The following is a 17,500-nucleotide window of genomic DNA, read 5'->3' as shown; positions in this document are numbered from 1 at the left end:
CACCAGGACACTCACTCTCTTGAGCACCTCACCATGCACACAGAACTACAGGCCCTGTCACTACAAGCGTCTCATGCTTGATCACCCTCAAGCACACTGGATTTTTTACATTTAATTTATATAGTATATTTAGTATTTAGTTTTGTTAGTTTTTCTTATCTCCTACTGTCTCTATTGTACAGTGGAGTTTGGTTATGTTTATACTTATACTTATATTGACCATTTCTGCTGTAAGTGCATGTTGTGTGTGATGTCTGTATGCTACTGAGACCCCCTGAATTTCCCCTTGGGGATCAATAAAGTATCTATCTATCTATCTATCTATCTATCTATCTATCTATCTATCTATCTATCTAGCCCTGTTGAACTAGAGGACTGTTCAAATTTGGCAAAGCAGATGCACAGGAGAGAACGTGTGCATTGACAGGGTTTGTCACTGTTAACAAGTGGTAGAAGCTATCTTGCCTAGCTCGGGTAGCCTATGCTATGTGCAGAAAATAAAGTGGCCTACTTTGCCTAAGTTGTGAAATGGAATTGGTGAGTCTTCAAGTCATAATTTCCTTCTCCTGAAGTTCTCCTGATTTCCATATTCCACTTTGATGGATAGGTAGCTACCAGTCTGCCAAAAGTTCACATTTTATTAGTTCAGGGGAGGGTATTCCTAGTCCCAATTAACTCCTATCCTGTAAAGACTCATCCCACCATACCCCATACCAAGGGTAAGTAGGCATAGTCTAGTAGCCACCCCCTTAAGTGTCCCACTCCAGCCCTGCATGCACACACTCACACACGCACACACTCACACACAACACACTATTTCCACAACACAACACACACACACACACACACACACGCACACGCACACACACACACACACAACACACACACACACACACACACACACGCGCGCACGCGCACACACACACACACACACACACAACACACACACACACACACACACACACACACACACACACACACACACACACACACACACACACACACACCAATACACACACACACACACACACACACACAAACACACACACACACACACACACACCAATACACAAAGATCTTTTAGGGAGCAACAGCACAGAGATAGCTAAGAATACACTCTCTTACTGTAACTCTCCAGTAAACTGCCACAGCACAGACAGTATGGGTGGTGTAGTCCGTACAGGGAAAAGAGTGAAAGATGAAATAATAAATGATGATAGACTGCAATAATCTATATTCAAATATTTTCCAATGTTTACATGTGCATTTCACAAGACTGATGTCATATCACCGTGTCCCCATCAGAATATTGCTTTAAAGTTTGGCTCTACAACACACAACACTGATCTTAATGAATCCCTAAATCTTCTGCTGTCTCACACTTTCGATATGGGTGCTGATATGAAATCATTACTTATCACTTTGATAAATGGCATTGGTAAATGGCAAGACTTCTATTTCCACAAAGAGCTGTGTTCTGCTTGTTGCCAATTCCAGTTAAAAGCTAAAGCTAAAGCCTCTACATGTTTACTGTAAGATGTTCCTTTGTATCTTGATATTACATTTACCAATATGTGGAGCCAAGTGCTAAAATGAAATCCAAGTGAATATATATTCACAGAAATAAAATAATTTGCCAAAAGAGAGGGATGAAAAAGAAGTCTGCATTTGCTTGTGATGTCACCATTCCTCACTAATTAAAAGAACTCTCTTGTGGAACTCTATCCAGCCTAGAGGCGGGCATCCTCAACAGAGAGGGTGCACAACTGTCCCAGTCCTGTTCCTGTCCTCCACCTCCTGGCTCTTCCCTGTTCTGTCCTACCCTAGCATCCCTCTTGATAGTCTTCTTTCCTCCACTATGTGCTACTCTTTCACTTTGCATTCGACCGTCACCTCATATGCTCACATGCGGTTCAGTTCTGGTGTGTTATTTTGGACCTCTTGTGTCAGAAGTGTTACCAGAGACTTTTCTAATGACGAGACACAGCACTCAAAGAATCTCCCATAGAAATGCATGGGGTTAGTTCGAAGAGCAAACATGGCAGTCGTTGCGCATGCACATTTCTGCCGAAATATATGCCCGTTAAGTGCCCAAAAAGCGTTACAATATGGCCACTGAGTGGAGGGACTTGCCTAAAAGGACTCTGGTGTTACTTTGTAAGTGTTCGTGGTTTGAAACTGTTTGTAACAAATGCCATCTGGGAACATGGAGAGATAATAGAGGTATAGGAACGTCACCTATTACCAACCGTCCCATATTTCCTACCTCTTACGTGTCACTTAATATTCATTTCTATACAAACCAAGACGGTGGACTCCTAAAGAAACGCAAGCACCCACACCATTAATGTGTATCTAAATTAGCTATGTACAAAAAATGACATTTTACCGTGACTTTGACTATTTCAGGCAGTAAAAGCCCCGGAGTGATAGATAAATTAGCACGCCAAAAATCTGTCAGGAGCATTGCAGAGATATTCAAATAAACCTAACACAACAAGCCCAAAACAAAGAGGAGAGGGTGGCAAGTGCTTGTAAATCTCTCTCTCTCTCTCTCTCTCTCTCTCTATCTGTCTATCTCTCTCTGTCTCTCTCTCTGTCTCTCTGTCTCTCTCTTTCTCTGTCTCTGTAAGTATTTTTTTCTGTCTCTCTTTCTCTGTCTCTGTGAGTATTATTAACACCTCAGAGCAAAGTTAAAGTGGCTGTGTGTATGCCTGTAATTTACGTGTGGATGTGCACTACTTGTGAGTATACAGGCACTAATATACATCTACACATTTGTGTTAATACCTATGTGTGTGCCTGTACATATACATGCTAATGTGTGTAGGTAAGTATCTCCCTGAGTGTGAAAAGGTGTGCATAGCTCTCTCCATAGACTAATTTACTGGGTGTGGCATGGCAGGACTGAACAGTGATTTGGCTTGAGGCCAACACTGTGTGGTGTGCCATGTGTGTGTGTGTGTGTGTGTGTGTGTGTGTGTGTGTGTGTGTGTGAGGGGAGGGGCAGTTCTGCCATCAGATCGGAGTAACCTGGGGAAACATTGTGTTGGCTCGGATCCACAGCAGGATCTGGGTTTGTGGCACGCTATTGGTTGGAACTGTAATTGGGCTGAAATTCCATGTCCAGCAGGCATAGATATCAGCAGCGTGTCACCCTGTCTTGCAATGCAAACAGGCACTGTTACAACCTGCTCAGTCAGGCAGCTTGGAAAGGCAACTTGGCTCTATCAAAATATATATGTTTGTTTGGATGGTTGTGTGCCTGTGTGTGTGTGTGTGTGTGTGTAAGAGAGGCGTGTGTGTGTTTCTGTGTGTGTGTGTGTGTGTGTGGGAGAGAGGTGTGTGTGTGTGTGTGGGAGAGAGGTCTAGGTGTGTGTGTGGGGGAGAGAGGCGATGTGTGTCTTACAGGAATTACAGGGATGAATTTTCTTTTCCTTGATATTCCTTGATATTATGTTTTCCTATGATATCCATCACACTCATTTTTCAATCAAGAGCATCAATTAACATTCCTTACTGCAGGGAATAAATATGGTGAATAAACTTTGCCAACAATTGCCAAAAGGCATTCGACATGACATTCAAATTATTGCTTTAGCCTCAATGTGGTTTGATTTTTTTTTAGGTGTGTTTTACGTAAAAGAGAGTAGAGATGCACTTGGTTGTAGATCTGATCACCTGATATCCCTTGCTGAAGGATCCCTGGCTGTATTCCTTGATATCATGTTTTCCTATGCTATCCATCACACTCATTTTTCAATCAAGAGCATAAAGTAACATTCCTTACTACAGGGAATAAATATGGTGGTTAAACTTTGCCAACATTTGCCAAAAGGCGTTCTTTTGACATTCAAATTATTTCATTGGCCTCACTGTGGTTTGATTTTTTTAGGTGTGTTTAAAAGAGAGTAGAGATGCACTTTGAGACTTAGATCTGATCACCTGATATCCCTTGCTTAGGGATCCCTGGCTGTATATGTGTCACTGTATCTTTGGATATTACAGTACATGGATACATACTGCAGTTGTGTGACAGTGAGTCTGTATTGTTTGACTCACCTTGCATTGACCCTTCGCGTATGTGACACCCAAGTACATTATCCTACTGCATGCAATCCAAAAGTCTAAATTCTACACTAACCTACATAAGATAAGATAGATAGATAGATAGATAGAAGCTTATACTGTACATCCCATTGTTTACTGAAAATGGTGCATGAGCCTGCATGGCACCTTGTGTTTGAAGTAGGGCTGAACGATTTATTGCATTTGCGATAATATTGCGATATGATGAAATGCGATTTTCAAACCGCAAAGGCTGCGATTCGTAATATGTGACGTCAACAAAACGCATTTATACTTGTGCTTGCCGGCGCGCCACCGACTCTTCACACCGACCACTGAAGAAGCAAAAAATGTAAACAAGAGGACCAGCTAACAGTGTCAAGAAAGGTCTGATCAGTAGAGCTACTTTGGTTAAAAATAAACTTCTTCATTACCTTTTGCTCGAACCTGCCATGTCCCTGGTTCTAGTTCATAATTCCCCTGTGCTGCTACTCTGGCTGGTAACTTCGTTCACTTGTCCAGCTGACGATTAAAACTCCACGACTGTTTAGGCTGCACTCACCTGTGCACTGGGGACTTTTTTTACTGGAGTACAGTGACAGTGGGGGCATTTGCATTTGCGGCACAGACATTTCATCTCACAGGTAAATTGATGCATAATGTTATCCGCAAGTAGTTGACACAGCTAACCACCAAAAACCCAGCTGTTCTAACATTAGCTTACAGCTAAGGCTCTAGGCTACATACATGCTGCTAACTGCTGCTAACTTTGCCTGTTTAAAGAGTTTTGTCTCCGCGATTGGCTTTGTTGTGATATGAACAAACTAGTTAAAGGAACCGTATGTAAAAAATGTAATTCAATTAATCATAAAATGGCCCTGATTTGTCACTAGACATTAGGAAATCATGCTAATTTCAAATATTTACATCACTGACAACAGTAGTCCGGCCAGGATATCGTCATTTAAAAAAGTGAAGTTGCAGCCCTCAACTGATGTTGATGTTTACATATGTGTTTTAGCCTGATCCGCCACCCTCCATCTATCTAGTAATCACAAAGTCAGTAATGTTTCGGCATCTGGGTTGCCAGCTCTGCTCTAACTTTACCACATCTGCGGTGTACACTGCTCTACAGTATTTTGAAAGTGATAGGGATCAGATTCCAAAAATAATTCTGTGGAAATGCATGGATAGCAGCAACTGGAATCCATGCATTTCCACGGAATTATTTTTGGAATCTGATCCCTTATCATGCCTGTTCATTCTTACTCGTCGCTCGACTTATCGTGACTAAATTCAAGATGGCTGCAAACGCTAAACTTCGTGAAGATACTGTCTGTATAAATCGTCTTGTAAGTAAACTACCAGTGCTTTTTCAAAGTTCTCAATATCTCGTTTTAAATGTCAGTGCCCTCGGAAGTCTACCAATGAAGTGTGGAGATACATTGAGCCTCGTAAATGGTGTAAAACAGTGATTTATTTGCATGGCTAGCCCGATGCCGAAGCACCACCATTGAAAAAGCTGTTGGTAGCATCGGCTAACTAGTGCCAGATTTTGGAGTGCAGGGGACAAGCCGAGATGAGCTATGAGACATACGTTCACACTCGGTATCATGTTTCAACACACTTTAGGTCAATATCACACCGGAATCCTCTTTATTCGGCCGCATTTATTTGCGCTACAACAATCTACAGTAGTTTGTTCCGATTCACGTGCAAGTAGCCTACAGAGGAGAGGAGCGGGTGTGTGTGTGTGTGTGTGTTTGTTTGTGTGTGTGTGCGTGCGCGCGTGTAGGGAGAGCACAGGACAAGGAGAAGCCGTGTCAGTGCCACTACATGTAGACCTATTTTTTAACTAACGAAAGAAGATCATATCTACATGAAATAGAAACAAAATAGAAACGTATCAGAATCATTAAATGTTTACAAGGCTGGAAGTTCAACAAATATAGGTCTACTAAAAAATATTTCATTCATCAATCTTATTCAATGACCTAATGCCCTCATAACATAGGCCTGGGCTCCAGGAAAGAACAGTTTAACATGTTTAACTTATCTAATTTTGTGTTGGTCATACTATAGAATATATTGCTTGTCTTTGTTGAATAAGACAGAAGATAAAGAGCTTAAAAATAATCACATATCGCATCGCAATCGCAATATTGGTGAGAAAAATCGCAATTAGATTTTTTTCCAAAATCGTTCACCCCTAGTTTGAAGATGCTGAAAAATGCCAGGATGTGGCAACAGTGGCCTGTGTGGGAGCGCTAGGGTAAAGAAAAGAGCTTGTGCTCACCCGACTGCCTTTAATGGGCAGACATGGACAGCCTCCAGAACCGCAGTCTCGTCCAGCACATGGCTCATTGATGTTCGTCCCCTTTGAAAGTGAGAGAAACAGAAAGAAACAACAGTCAGACTTCAGCAAAGCAGCAAAATAAAATAATAATAATAAAAAAATGTATATATATATATATATATATATATATATATATATATATATATATATATATATATGTGGTAAGAGAGTCAACTGTTCTGTGAACATGTCTTTGTCACACTATGTACTGGATGCGCTTATGACAAGATTTCACAGGTTGTTTGCACGCCTCGTTAAATGTAACAGTTATCACTGCACCCTTCATCTGTAAACATATCTCCTATTTTCTATACGTAAGGTGTGTACACATGTAACATCAAATCTGATTCTGAAACAGTAAGATAGGATACAAATCTTGAAAAACGAGCTGAAAAATGGTCTTGCACAAACTGTGAAAGATGCAGGGGATACAATTGTCATGCATGTGTACACAGATACACATATCTTGTAGATATGTATATGGACATACTTTACAGACCATATAACCCACACATTCACATACAACACTCACATACATCCATACACAGTAATCAAGTGACAATAAAAAGGCACAACTTTATGCCTTGGCCTGTAGGTGTGTGTGTGTGAACTGCATCAGATTTCACAGGTGAACAAAGGCATCTGGATTCAAACACAACACAACCCCCCTGGCAACAGCCACCAACAGCAGGACTCAGGTTACAGACAGACAGAAAATGCCACAAAAACGTGTGCAGTATAGTTGTGCTACAAAATTATTCACCATTTCTCCTTTTTCTCACCGCCCCCCCCCCCCCCCCCCACCCCCCACCTCAACACAAAATCATAAAAACCACAAAAACACAAAAAAGAACAGTGAGCTTTGTTGTGCAAAGTTTGACACAGGACCACTTTCCAAATCCAGTAAGTGATCTGAAAGTCATTTGGTTATCTTTCTACTGAAATAATAAAACAACACGTATGGGCAGAAAACGCTGTCAAAGGAGATATAACACAAATATATAATCAGTTGGGAGAACAGGCCAGAGCAGATCAGATCAGTCAGATGTAATCCTAGAGCAGATCAACGGGCCAATATAATGGTGTCCATTCACAAGCACAGAGCCCTATGTCACAGAGACACACACACACACACACACGCATGCATGAACCATTAACACACTAATTCACACACACACACACACACACACGCACACACACATACACACACACCGCACACAAACCATTAACACACTAATTCACACACACACACACACACAAACCATTAACACACTAATTTACACACACACACACACACACACACACACACACGCAATCTCATTTCAGTCTCATTTCAGACTGCTCGGAGTGAGTCTGTCAGCTCTCTGGAGGTCAGGGGTCATGGATACAGTTTCAATACGATTAGGGAATGAAAGGGTGTGAGGCAGGCTGGTGAAAGCCCCAGGTGGTAGAGACGCAGAAGACAGGGGGGATGGATGAGGACGAAGCGGTCAACATCCCGAGGGGCCAAAAAGGATGAACATGATGGGGGCAACCCTTGCTTTAGCCCTGATGGTCATTTGGTCATTTGGTGTGCCTATCTGGGAGTCCTTTATAGATAGATAGATAGATAGATAGATAGATAGATACTTTATTGATCCCCAGGGGAAATTCAAGAATGTGGGTTATATGTGGGTATGTGTGTGTGTGTGTGTGTGTGTGTGTGTGTGTGGGTGTGTGTGTGTGTGGGTGTGTGTGTGTGCACGCAAACAAGAATGTGTCCCATGTAGTCACAGGTTCTGTCTGGCATGTCACATGCAGTCCACATGAAGTTTGTAACTTCCAAACTCTTGACCCACCATGGGAAGGAAAGAGTTTATTTCTCCAGAACAAAGAGGAGATGGAGAAAAAGAGGGAGCACGAGAGATGATAGAGAGAGAGAGAGAGAGAAGTGGGGGAAAAGAAAGGAAAAGGGACACAGAGAGAGAGAGCGAGAGGGAGAGAGAGAGAGAAAAGAGAGACAAAGAGAAGGATTGGGCTGAGCCTTGGTCCAGCTCTCCCTCTGATCTCCATGGAGCCGCTAATCAGCTTGACACAAGCAGGCCAAGGTTGGCCTACCAGGCTGCCCCATACAGCGAGAGCAAGCGAGCTGTGGGGGGATGTGGGCCCATAACGAGATGCTATGTGGAGCGGGCGCACGGCGCAGAACACAGCACAACACTGGGGCCCTGCCTGGCACACTGGCATACATTTGGCAAAGAGCTCGACTGACTCCTAAGGGACAGAGAGAGAGAGAGAGAGAGAGAGAGAGAGAGAGAGAGAGAGAGAGAGAGAGAGAGAGAGAGTGTGTGTGTGTGTGTGTGCATGTGTGCGTGTGTGTATGTATATGTGTGTGTGTGTGTGTGTGTGTGTGTGGATGGGGGTGGGATGATGGAAGGAAAGAACAAGAGAAAATGAGTGACAAGAGGCCGAGGCCTGTGGATTCGTCCCCTCCTCATCCCTCTGTTGTACAGGAGCCTTTCCCCTAGTTGGCAGAGCGCTGGGAGCATAAGCCAGGCTCATATAGAACTTTAGAGATTGTCCTGTTAAAACCTCAGGCTGAAAGATGAGAAGACTCCTTACAATTACCACCATTGCCACACCTCAGCATTCCTGCACAGGTTTTGAGTGGTTGAGAAAAAAGAAAAGGCGAGAGGAGCTAAAAAAGGAGAACTGTGTACACAAAAACACACACACACACACACACACACACCCTCTTGTGCATGGACACATGTGGATATGACAATGGACATGGATTTATCAAGACATACAGGAAAGATGTGAAGGTCCTGTTTGGATATGAACGGCAATTTGTTTGTGTTTGAGTGCACTGATTCTGTATGTGGTTTTGTGTGTGTCTGTGTGTGTGTGTGTGTGTGTGTGTGTGTGTGTGTGTGTGTTTGTAAGTGTGTGTGTGTGTGTGTTTGTGTAAGTGTGTGTACATCACTGAACTCTCGCTTCCTTTTCATTGATGGATCTTTGCTTCCCTTTAGTAAATAATCGCATTTCTTCACAACCTGTCATCAATGAATGTGAGTGACAGTAAAGACTGTGAGAAATATAGGGAGATCATAAGTTCAGTTGTTTTAGAAATATCTGAATACACATCAGCACTGTTAGGCAAAGACCCTTTACTTTTACAGTATATCCCTGACATAACAGTTTCCATACTCGTCTTTTGCGATTACTCAACATGGTGACTAGGAGATTAACTTTATCCATTAAGTGCTGTCAGTCACACAGGCGCTGAAAACTTGCGCTTGGGTGTGTATCCTGAAAAACAGTAGGAAAACAAACACATGCTAAGCCACCTGTCCGTGACTTTTCTACTCTTCTTCTTCTGTCAGTAAGAATGTGCTGTTGTTAAGAGACCCAGTCCCAGAGAGGACAGGGACACAGGAGAATGGGGGGAAGAGAAAGAAAGAAAGAAAGAAAGAAAGAAAGAAAGAAAGAGATGATGGGGGCGACGCCCTGCTCAGGTAGAGAGATATGTGACCTTTAGTATGTTTGGAAATCTGATCTCTGCCAAGAGGAGTGAATGAGGCGACCCTTTGTGTTCTCGTCTTCACAAAGTCAACATCCAAACGCAGTAAAGAGAGACTCTTGTGGCTCACTATGCAAATTCCATGTCATCATCTCAACTCCACAAAAAAAAAAAAACGATTGCCCATTGTGATCCGCAGCCAGTGGAGACGACCTTTGGAAATGCAGCCTAGAGGGCTAAAAATCTAAGATGTGTTAACTGGAGATTGATGGCATTCCATATCTCCAAGCGCAGAGCGCAGCATGTGACATGTGTTCCTGCAGCTGTGTTTGTGCACCATATCCTCCGGCGGTTTACCATCGGACACAAAGCCTCGTTCGCACTTCTGCTCTCCTCGCCACCCCTGCCTCCTCACTCTCTCCGCACCGGAATTCCCCACCATTTTACATTACTTCCTGTTTAATGTAAACCAGACCACCCAACAGGAGTATAATGTACCTCTGAGCAACACAACGCTGTCACCAAAAGTGAGCAGTTACCATGAATATACTGCAGATTTTACGTATCAACATATGGAGGCAGTTGCTTGATTTGTTTGGCTGATTATTTTGTAAACATGCTTTTCCGTTCAGAGAGATCTTCCTGTAAACATGTTCGCCATACTACAACAAAACCCATGCACGTGAAACAAACACTTCGGCGACATAGCATTCTTGGCTTCAACTGCTAACTGTCTCCTTCTGTCAAAACTTACCAATGAACGGATTTTATGAGGATTATGGGGAGTTAATGTGTAATTATTTATCATTATCAACAATTTTCTAGGATGCTTTTTCACAAAATCCCTAGATTTCATTGTTTATACAACAACAGCATGACCGACTCCTCTTTTACTTTCACTTCCTGATTCTCTCTGCACACCGCAACCTCATGGATGCTGGATGCTGACAAGCTATGCCTTCAGTCCACTTATTTATAATGACAAGACTGCAATCACACAGATTTGTGTAAACAGTAACCGATTTAACCATTTATGACCTTATGGGACTACATTTGTTTTGCTTCAAGCAGATCACAGTGATTCATTGTCAGTTAGGGCAGTGATCAATCCACTGTAAGAATTAGTGTATGTTAACCACTGCCTTCAGGTACAGCCCCATCATCTATAGAATCCATATTAAGCCACCACTCATCATTTAAGTTGCGTGATAGGACAGGGCTGACATTTAGTTGTTCGGATGGCCTTGTTTTAAAGGAGTCTGGGCATGTCTGAGAGGAGCAACTTCTCTAATCCTCGGTATCTAATCCTCACCCTTCTTAGGCATTCGGTGGGCCCCTGCTCCAACATGTTCCTCCCTGGATGTGATGGAGCTGGTGAATGACTGGTGGCTTGTGTGGTAGGCCAGATGAAAACGTAAGTTTCCGTTAGTGTCTTATTCCATAAGTTCCCCAGGACGTGAGCAAAAGAATCGCTTCCTCTTCATGAAGGATACCAGGATGATGGTAGATGGCAAATGCGCTGAATTTATGTAGTGCTTTTCTACTCTTCTGAGCACTCAAAGCGCTTTACAATGTCATGCCTCACATTCACCCATTCACACACACACACACACACTTATACACTGATGCCGGAGGCTGCCTGCCATGCAAGGTGCCAGCCTACACATAAGATAAACAGGATATAATTTACAGACTAAAGGTCAGTAGCTAACTAGCCAACTTAAGATTTTGAAACCTGATTCATACGGATAGCATGGGTAGGCTCATATAGGCAGGCTTGTCCAATTCTGCCAATAAGTCAACTAGACCTGGTGTCGGCGTGGCAGCATGGCGATGAGATCATTGGCACTAGTATCGAGATCACAGGCTTTGGCTCCAGTCTGTTGATGTTCTATGTTTAGAATGCCTGTCGCTGCGCCAGCGTGGTCATCTATCATTCCCGAGTGTCAGAATACAAGCTTCCAGTTCCTTCCTCTCCCTTGTGTCATCTATAAAACTGAGGCAGATGTGTGACATGTGTTCCAAGTAAACAAAAAGCACTGTTATTTACAGTTTCATTTTATCCACGAGGGAGTCCGAACCCATTTCTCTAATCTAGAGTGATCTCTTGTCATCTGGATAATCCTGAAAATGGAAGTTAAGTCAAACTTGAATACTTGATATTAGATATTTGAATCAGTCTAAATATGAATCGACCTCCTCCCTTTTCGGTAGAGCATCAGACCGGTTCCACCCATAAACATAATTCATGGCGGGTCTGTCATATAGCTTAACCACATGCATGCCCCCCATGGCCCCATGGGAAAGTCCTCCTGTGTCACTGTTGCGTTGGCACAGCCCCCGTGGTTGGCACCCTGCCACCTCTGCTCGGGTCATGTGTAGTACACATAATGCCAACCCAACTCACAATTCTCCTGAAGAGGCTGCGTTCAAAATTGCCGGCTGTGACTGGAGGGACTGAGCCAACAAAGTCACAAACTCCTTCATCTTCAAACTACATTGGGCTTTTACAGAAAAACCTAGAAAAGTAGCATCGTATTGCCACAGTAATGCAGATAAATAACTGTCTATCTTTACAGGCCATGTTGTAAGCCTCTGTGCAGGCTAAGACACTTCCAAAAAATGTGTTAATCTGGTGATTTAATAAGTAGACAGCATAATGTTTATATGCAGCATCCAAGCACAGAAAGGACATGCTATTTGCAACAAAGATATTCTGCAATTTCCTAAAGATCTTAAGTAACATTAATGTTAACAATCTTAACTTAACGTATAAAGATATTTCACACAGTACCTTGGTGTCTGACTGCAAACGTTATATGTTCACTGGGGTTGACAGGCTAACATTTGCACTCACTGTGTTAAACACAGTCCAGCCAACATGGCTGTCAGTTTCCAGGCCGATGGCATCCCGGCGCTACCGCTGGTGGGTGAGTGTGTCTGCTGCCCCTGGTGCGAACGTTATCTACTTAACTCTAAACTCCCTGATGAAAGGCACAGGGGTCCCTTCCTCTCTAGGCTACAATTTAAGCTATTAAGTGCTGCTGTGTTAATAATGTTGTTTGAAGTGGTGAACGCCATGCAGAGGCTGGAACTGGAGAAGGGAGGAGAAGAGCTTCTGAGAGAGGTGAGCACAAAATGGGGGGAAAAAGAAGTTGTTTTTGAGTCAACTGTGGAAGGCCTGTCCAAAAGAACCAGATCTGTTTGTTGTGTGTGTGTGTGTGTATGTGTGTGTGTGTGTGTGTGTGTGTGTGTGTGTGTGTGTGTGTGTGTGTGTGTGTGTGTGTGTGTGTGTGTGTATTGTGTAACCAGAGAGAGATGTCAGACATGTTCTGTGCTGCATTAACTTTCTATGATCTGTTCTCTTTCACAGTTCCCTTAAAGCAAGCAGGCATAATTGTGGCTTTTTGTAGGGTCTTTCAACCCACCTGCAGTTTAAGGTTTCCCTCAGAGAGGGGGGGGGATGGGAGAAAGCTGAGCTGACGCTCTTCATGATCAGTGATACCCTTTGGGGTAGCTCACATGATAAATTACAGCCCTCCTCTCAATGGGAACACATGTGTCACACAGGGCTCATGTTATGTTTTGAGTCCCCGGTTCAGATTATCCATGCACAAAGAAGAATGCCTGTTCTGAGTAGCACCTATGTTGACTGGTGAAGCAGATGCTTGGTGTTAAAGCAGATGCCCAAAAGCGACAAGGACTTGCAATGGTGGGTTCGGGAATTGAACATGGGTTGAGCAACGGTCAGATAGTGACGTTACCAAGGTTCTAGTCTCCAGACATACAGCATACACAGAAAACATCTCTAGTCAAAGATGACGCTCATTCGTCATAACCAAAGATTCTAGAGCTCTAGAATCTTTGGTCATACCTGTCACAATACAGTTACAATGTACCGTCCATGTCACATTTGAAAGTTCTTTTTGTTGTATTCAGGACTGTCATGGTTACATGAATACACATGTGCATGTAGGTCGATTGCTGGCACTGCAACAAGTGTGTGCATAGGTGTGCACGTGTTGATAGGTGGTAGCTGGTACAGTACAGGCTGTATTTTGTAGCATGAGTGTACGTCTGAGTGGGGCTGGGTGGAGTTGCTTGCTGGGTGTTTCTAGGTCACCAGCTGGCATTGAACTACATTGAGTTGGAATCTCACTGTTGTGCCAGGAGGACACACCATCCTCATCCAATGTGTCCACACACAGACACACACACACACACACACACACACACACACACACACACAGCTCAGAGCTGCTTGTTGCCAGCCACCTGCTATAAATAGCAAGCGGATGTTTCACTGAAGAAGTATCTTTTTTTGGGTAGTGAACAGAGCCGAGGAGTCGTGCCATGTGTGTGTGTGTGTGTGTGTGTGTGTGTGTGTGTGTGTGTGTGTATGTGCACATGTGAGCTGGATCATACAAGAAAAATGACCCTGCCTATGGAGAGTCACATCACATGCACGTGTTCAAGTTTATATATTTATATATATTTACATGTATATTGTATGTAGATACGGCATGCATTAAGTATGTGCAGTATTTGTTTGTGTGCGTTTCTGCTAATGTGGCAGCAAAGGTCCGGCCTAGCCTTGCCTGGCCTTGTCTATGGACAGCCTCATGAATTCCTCATCTCTAAGTCAAAAGCAAAGACCAAGCTGGCACAGGAGACGCCCGTCAGTGCGTTTAGTTCTCCTCCAATGCCCGCGCTGCCCGGTCCAGTCACAACAGGTGAGCTGACATGACTCAGCACTGATGTAGTCGCTCAGATTAGTCTAGTCTGTCTGGTTGTTTGTCTGTCTGGGTGCAAAAGGTGTGATTGATGCCTAAATAGCTTGAAGGAAAACACCTGATGACTAAATAGATAAACCATCTGCTGTCTTGAAAGATACTGTCACTAAGTGAAACGTTGGCTATCTTGAATATGCGGTTCTGTGTAGTTACCCCCACCCCCCCTTCACATTGACTGTGCAGTTCATCTTCTCACCTCTTGGGGCAGTGTAGCAGTTACTATCACTGATATCTATAAATACAGCCTGCAGATTCACCCCAGTGCCTACACTTAAAGACAATGTTCAGACAGTTTACACAGTTTAAACAACAGTGTTTACAGTTATGCAAGCTGGTGGTGTTCATTAATGTAAAGTTTTTTAGTAATTAACAATGACCACCACTGGACATAGAAAGAATCTCCTTCATCCGCACCCCTTCATTCCCAAGTTACTTTCTCTTTCTCTAAACAATGTCCACTTTCACTGGAACCAAGGAGATGGCTCGGCCGTGTGTGTAAAATATCAACCATCTGACAGGGCTTTTGTCCAGAGACCAACTTCTCTTCTTTTTGTGTTAGGCGCCAGTGTGAATGGGTAACAACAGAGTTACCTACACGCCATTAAGCCATAGTGACTTTGATGGCAGCCAATGAAAAATGCCCAGAGCTCTGAAAGGAGATGGGTGCGGTGGGGGTAGAGAAAGAGAAGAAAGGAAGAGGGGGAATAAAAGGGAGGAATCTCATAAAAGACAACAGAATGGGGGAGGGGGAATAATCTCTTCAAAAACCTTTTTTGCTTTTGGGCTTTTGAAGTCATCTTTGCTGGGTTCAGCCATGACACTTTCATGCTGAACCTCTTGAGGCAATTTCATAAAGTAGGCAGATGGGTTGATACAGGCTCAGCAAGTGAAGGAAAAGATCTTGTCTGAGAATCTGAAGGCCAATTATGATTAATGTCACAGATGAAAGATTAGGATAAACTCCTTTACCTCACTTTCAGAATTATTCTGACTCTAAGAGGTTTTCATAAGAAGCGTCTAAAGTTATAAGATGTACAAATGACTATGAACATGGTGACACCATATTTTTTTTAATAAAGAGCTGTTATCATTCCATGGTAACATAGAGATAACCATCTCAAAATAAGGCCCAAGAAAACAGAATGGAAATACAATGGCATCATTTTTGTTACTCAAGTAAAGTAAAACTTTGTTGCTGGTCATGGATGACCATTATATGACTACGCTGCAAATCAAAGTGAACAAAAAGAAAAATAGTGACTAGAGGGCATGACTAGAAGAACAAAAGGTCTATAAGGCGACTGCCTTGTGGCTCCAGTGGAATAGCTTTGCTTATTACACAAATGTCAATCTGGATCAAAAAAGCTCAGAGGCATCATTCTTTCTGATATTGCTTTCAAAAAGAAAAGAAAAAAAAACCTCTTTGTTCTCATAGTTTTGGAAGACAAGTTTCCATAGATCACATAGTATCTCCCTAGCAACACTTTCTAAAAACTTCCCCTGCCCCATGCACCCTGTTGTCTGAGTTATGTGTTGAGCTGGGTGGAGTCATCATTCATAGTACTCACTGCAGAATTCTGGTCCCAAATAAAAAAATAAAATAAAAATGCATGAAACATGAAGAATAATGCCTACATGTCATCATTTTGTCCTGTCTAACCACTACTTGGGTCACTTTTGTTTCCCTTTCATCAGAGTGAAAGGAAAACATAGGGAAACGCCCTGACAAATGCTTGATTTTTTTCCTATTAGGCACATCTGCACCCCTGGCCCTGATGCAGTCTACCTGACAGATCTCCATACACATGCTAGATGGACACAGCTACCCATCTGCTCACCCACCCACTCACACACACACACCACACACACACACACCTGCTCACCCACCTACTCTCTCTCTCTTACACACACAGACACACACAGACACACACAGACACACACACACACACACACACACGGTCACCCCCACCCACACACACACACACACACACACACACACACACACACATAGACACCTCCCAGCTAGAATCCTCAAATCCCTGTAAAGTGACTACGGATACATCACGAGAGGATGCATCACTACACTAGACTCAACACACACAGCCCAAAAGCCTACACTCCAAAACTACAGAAATGTGTAAACACGCTCATAAGGCTCCCTCTCCACATATTCAGAAACATAAACAGACTCTTACATTACGGACACATTTACAAACACTGATTTCATCAAAATATATCTTTTGGTTTTGGAGGAACTCAGACAAACATCTGGCTTGCGCTGATTACCCAGCTGATTTTTTATCTCAGCTGCCTCAACCCAACCACATGTGAAATAGCAGAGAGAAATCAGGGACTGGCATACTGTACACATGAGGAGAGAGGAGCACTAACAGTCACTTGGCCAGTCCACACAGCACATACAGTAGTATACGGTGAATGTCCTAAACCTGCGATTATTCGCGTAATCAATGCATGTCAGTGCTCCCTCGCTGTCATTTGCAGGGTGCCTGCAACTAGAGGGGAATCGTTGCAGCACCAAATAGAGATAATACAGGGCAGTAATTCTACGGCACTCAAAAACATTGACTACTAGATATGGGGGGGAAAAAAACAAATCAATGAAAATGGAATGAATGAGGCAGAAAATATTCACAATTAAACAGACATTCAGCTGTACAGTGGAATACATGCTATCCTCATACTTCTTCTCCCACAATTTGGTCCAAAACCCTTTACCACTTTTCCCACGACCCTCCAATGAATGCGTACGCATAAGCCAGG

At 43.1% G+C, this 17,500-nt stretch overlaps 1 protein-coding gene across 3 annotated transcripts in view; it reads right to left on the bottom strand.

Annotated features, from left to right (window-relative positions):
- The window catches only part of col4a6 (collagen, type IV, alpha 6), a 100,540-nt gene that overhangs the window by 53,019 nt on the left and 30,021 nt on the right, over positions 1 to 17,500 (bottom strand). For all 3 annotated transcript variants that reach the window (XM_042070165.1, XM_042070166.1, XM_042070168.1), the window contains exon 4: positions 6,365 to 6,445. In XM_042070165.1, the coding sequence (XP_041926099.1) occupies positions 6,365 to 6,445 (81 nt within the window). The remainder of the gene's footprint in view (positions 1 to 6,364; positions 6,446 to 17,500) is intronic.

Source organism: Alosa sapidissima, chromosome 18 (genome assembly GCF_018492685.1).
Source record: "Alosa sapidissima isolate fAloSap1 chromosome 18, fAloSap1.pri, whole genome shotgun sequence".
NCBI classification, from domain to species: domain Eukaryota; kingdom Metazoa; phylum Chordata; class Actinopteri; order Clupeiformes; family Clupeidae; genus Alosa; species Alosa sapidissima.
The sequence above is the reverse complement of the archived record's forward strand: the minus strand, read 5'-3'. Positions and strand labels throughout refer to the sequence as shown.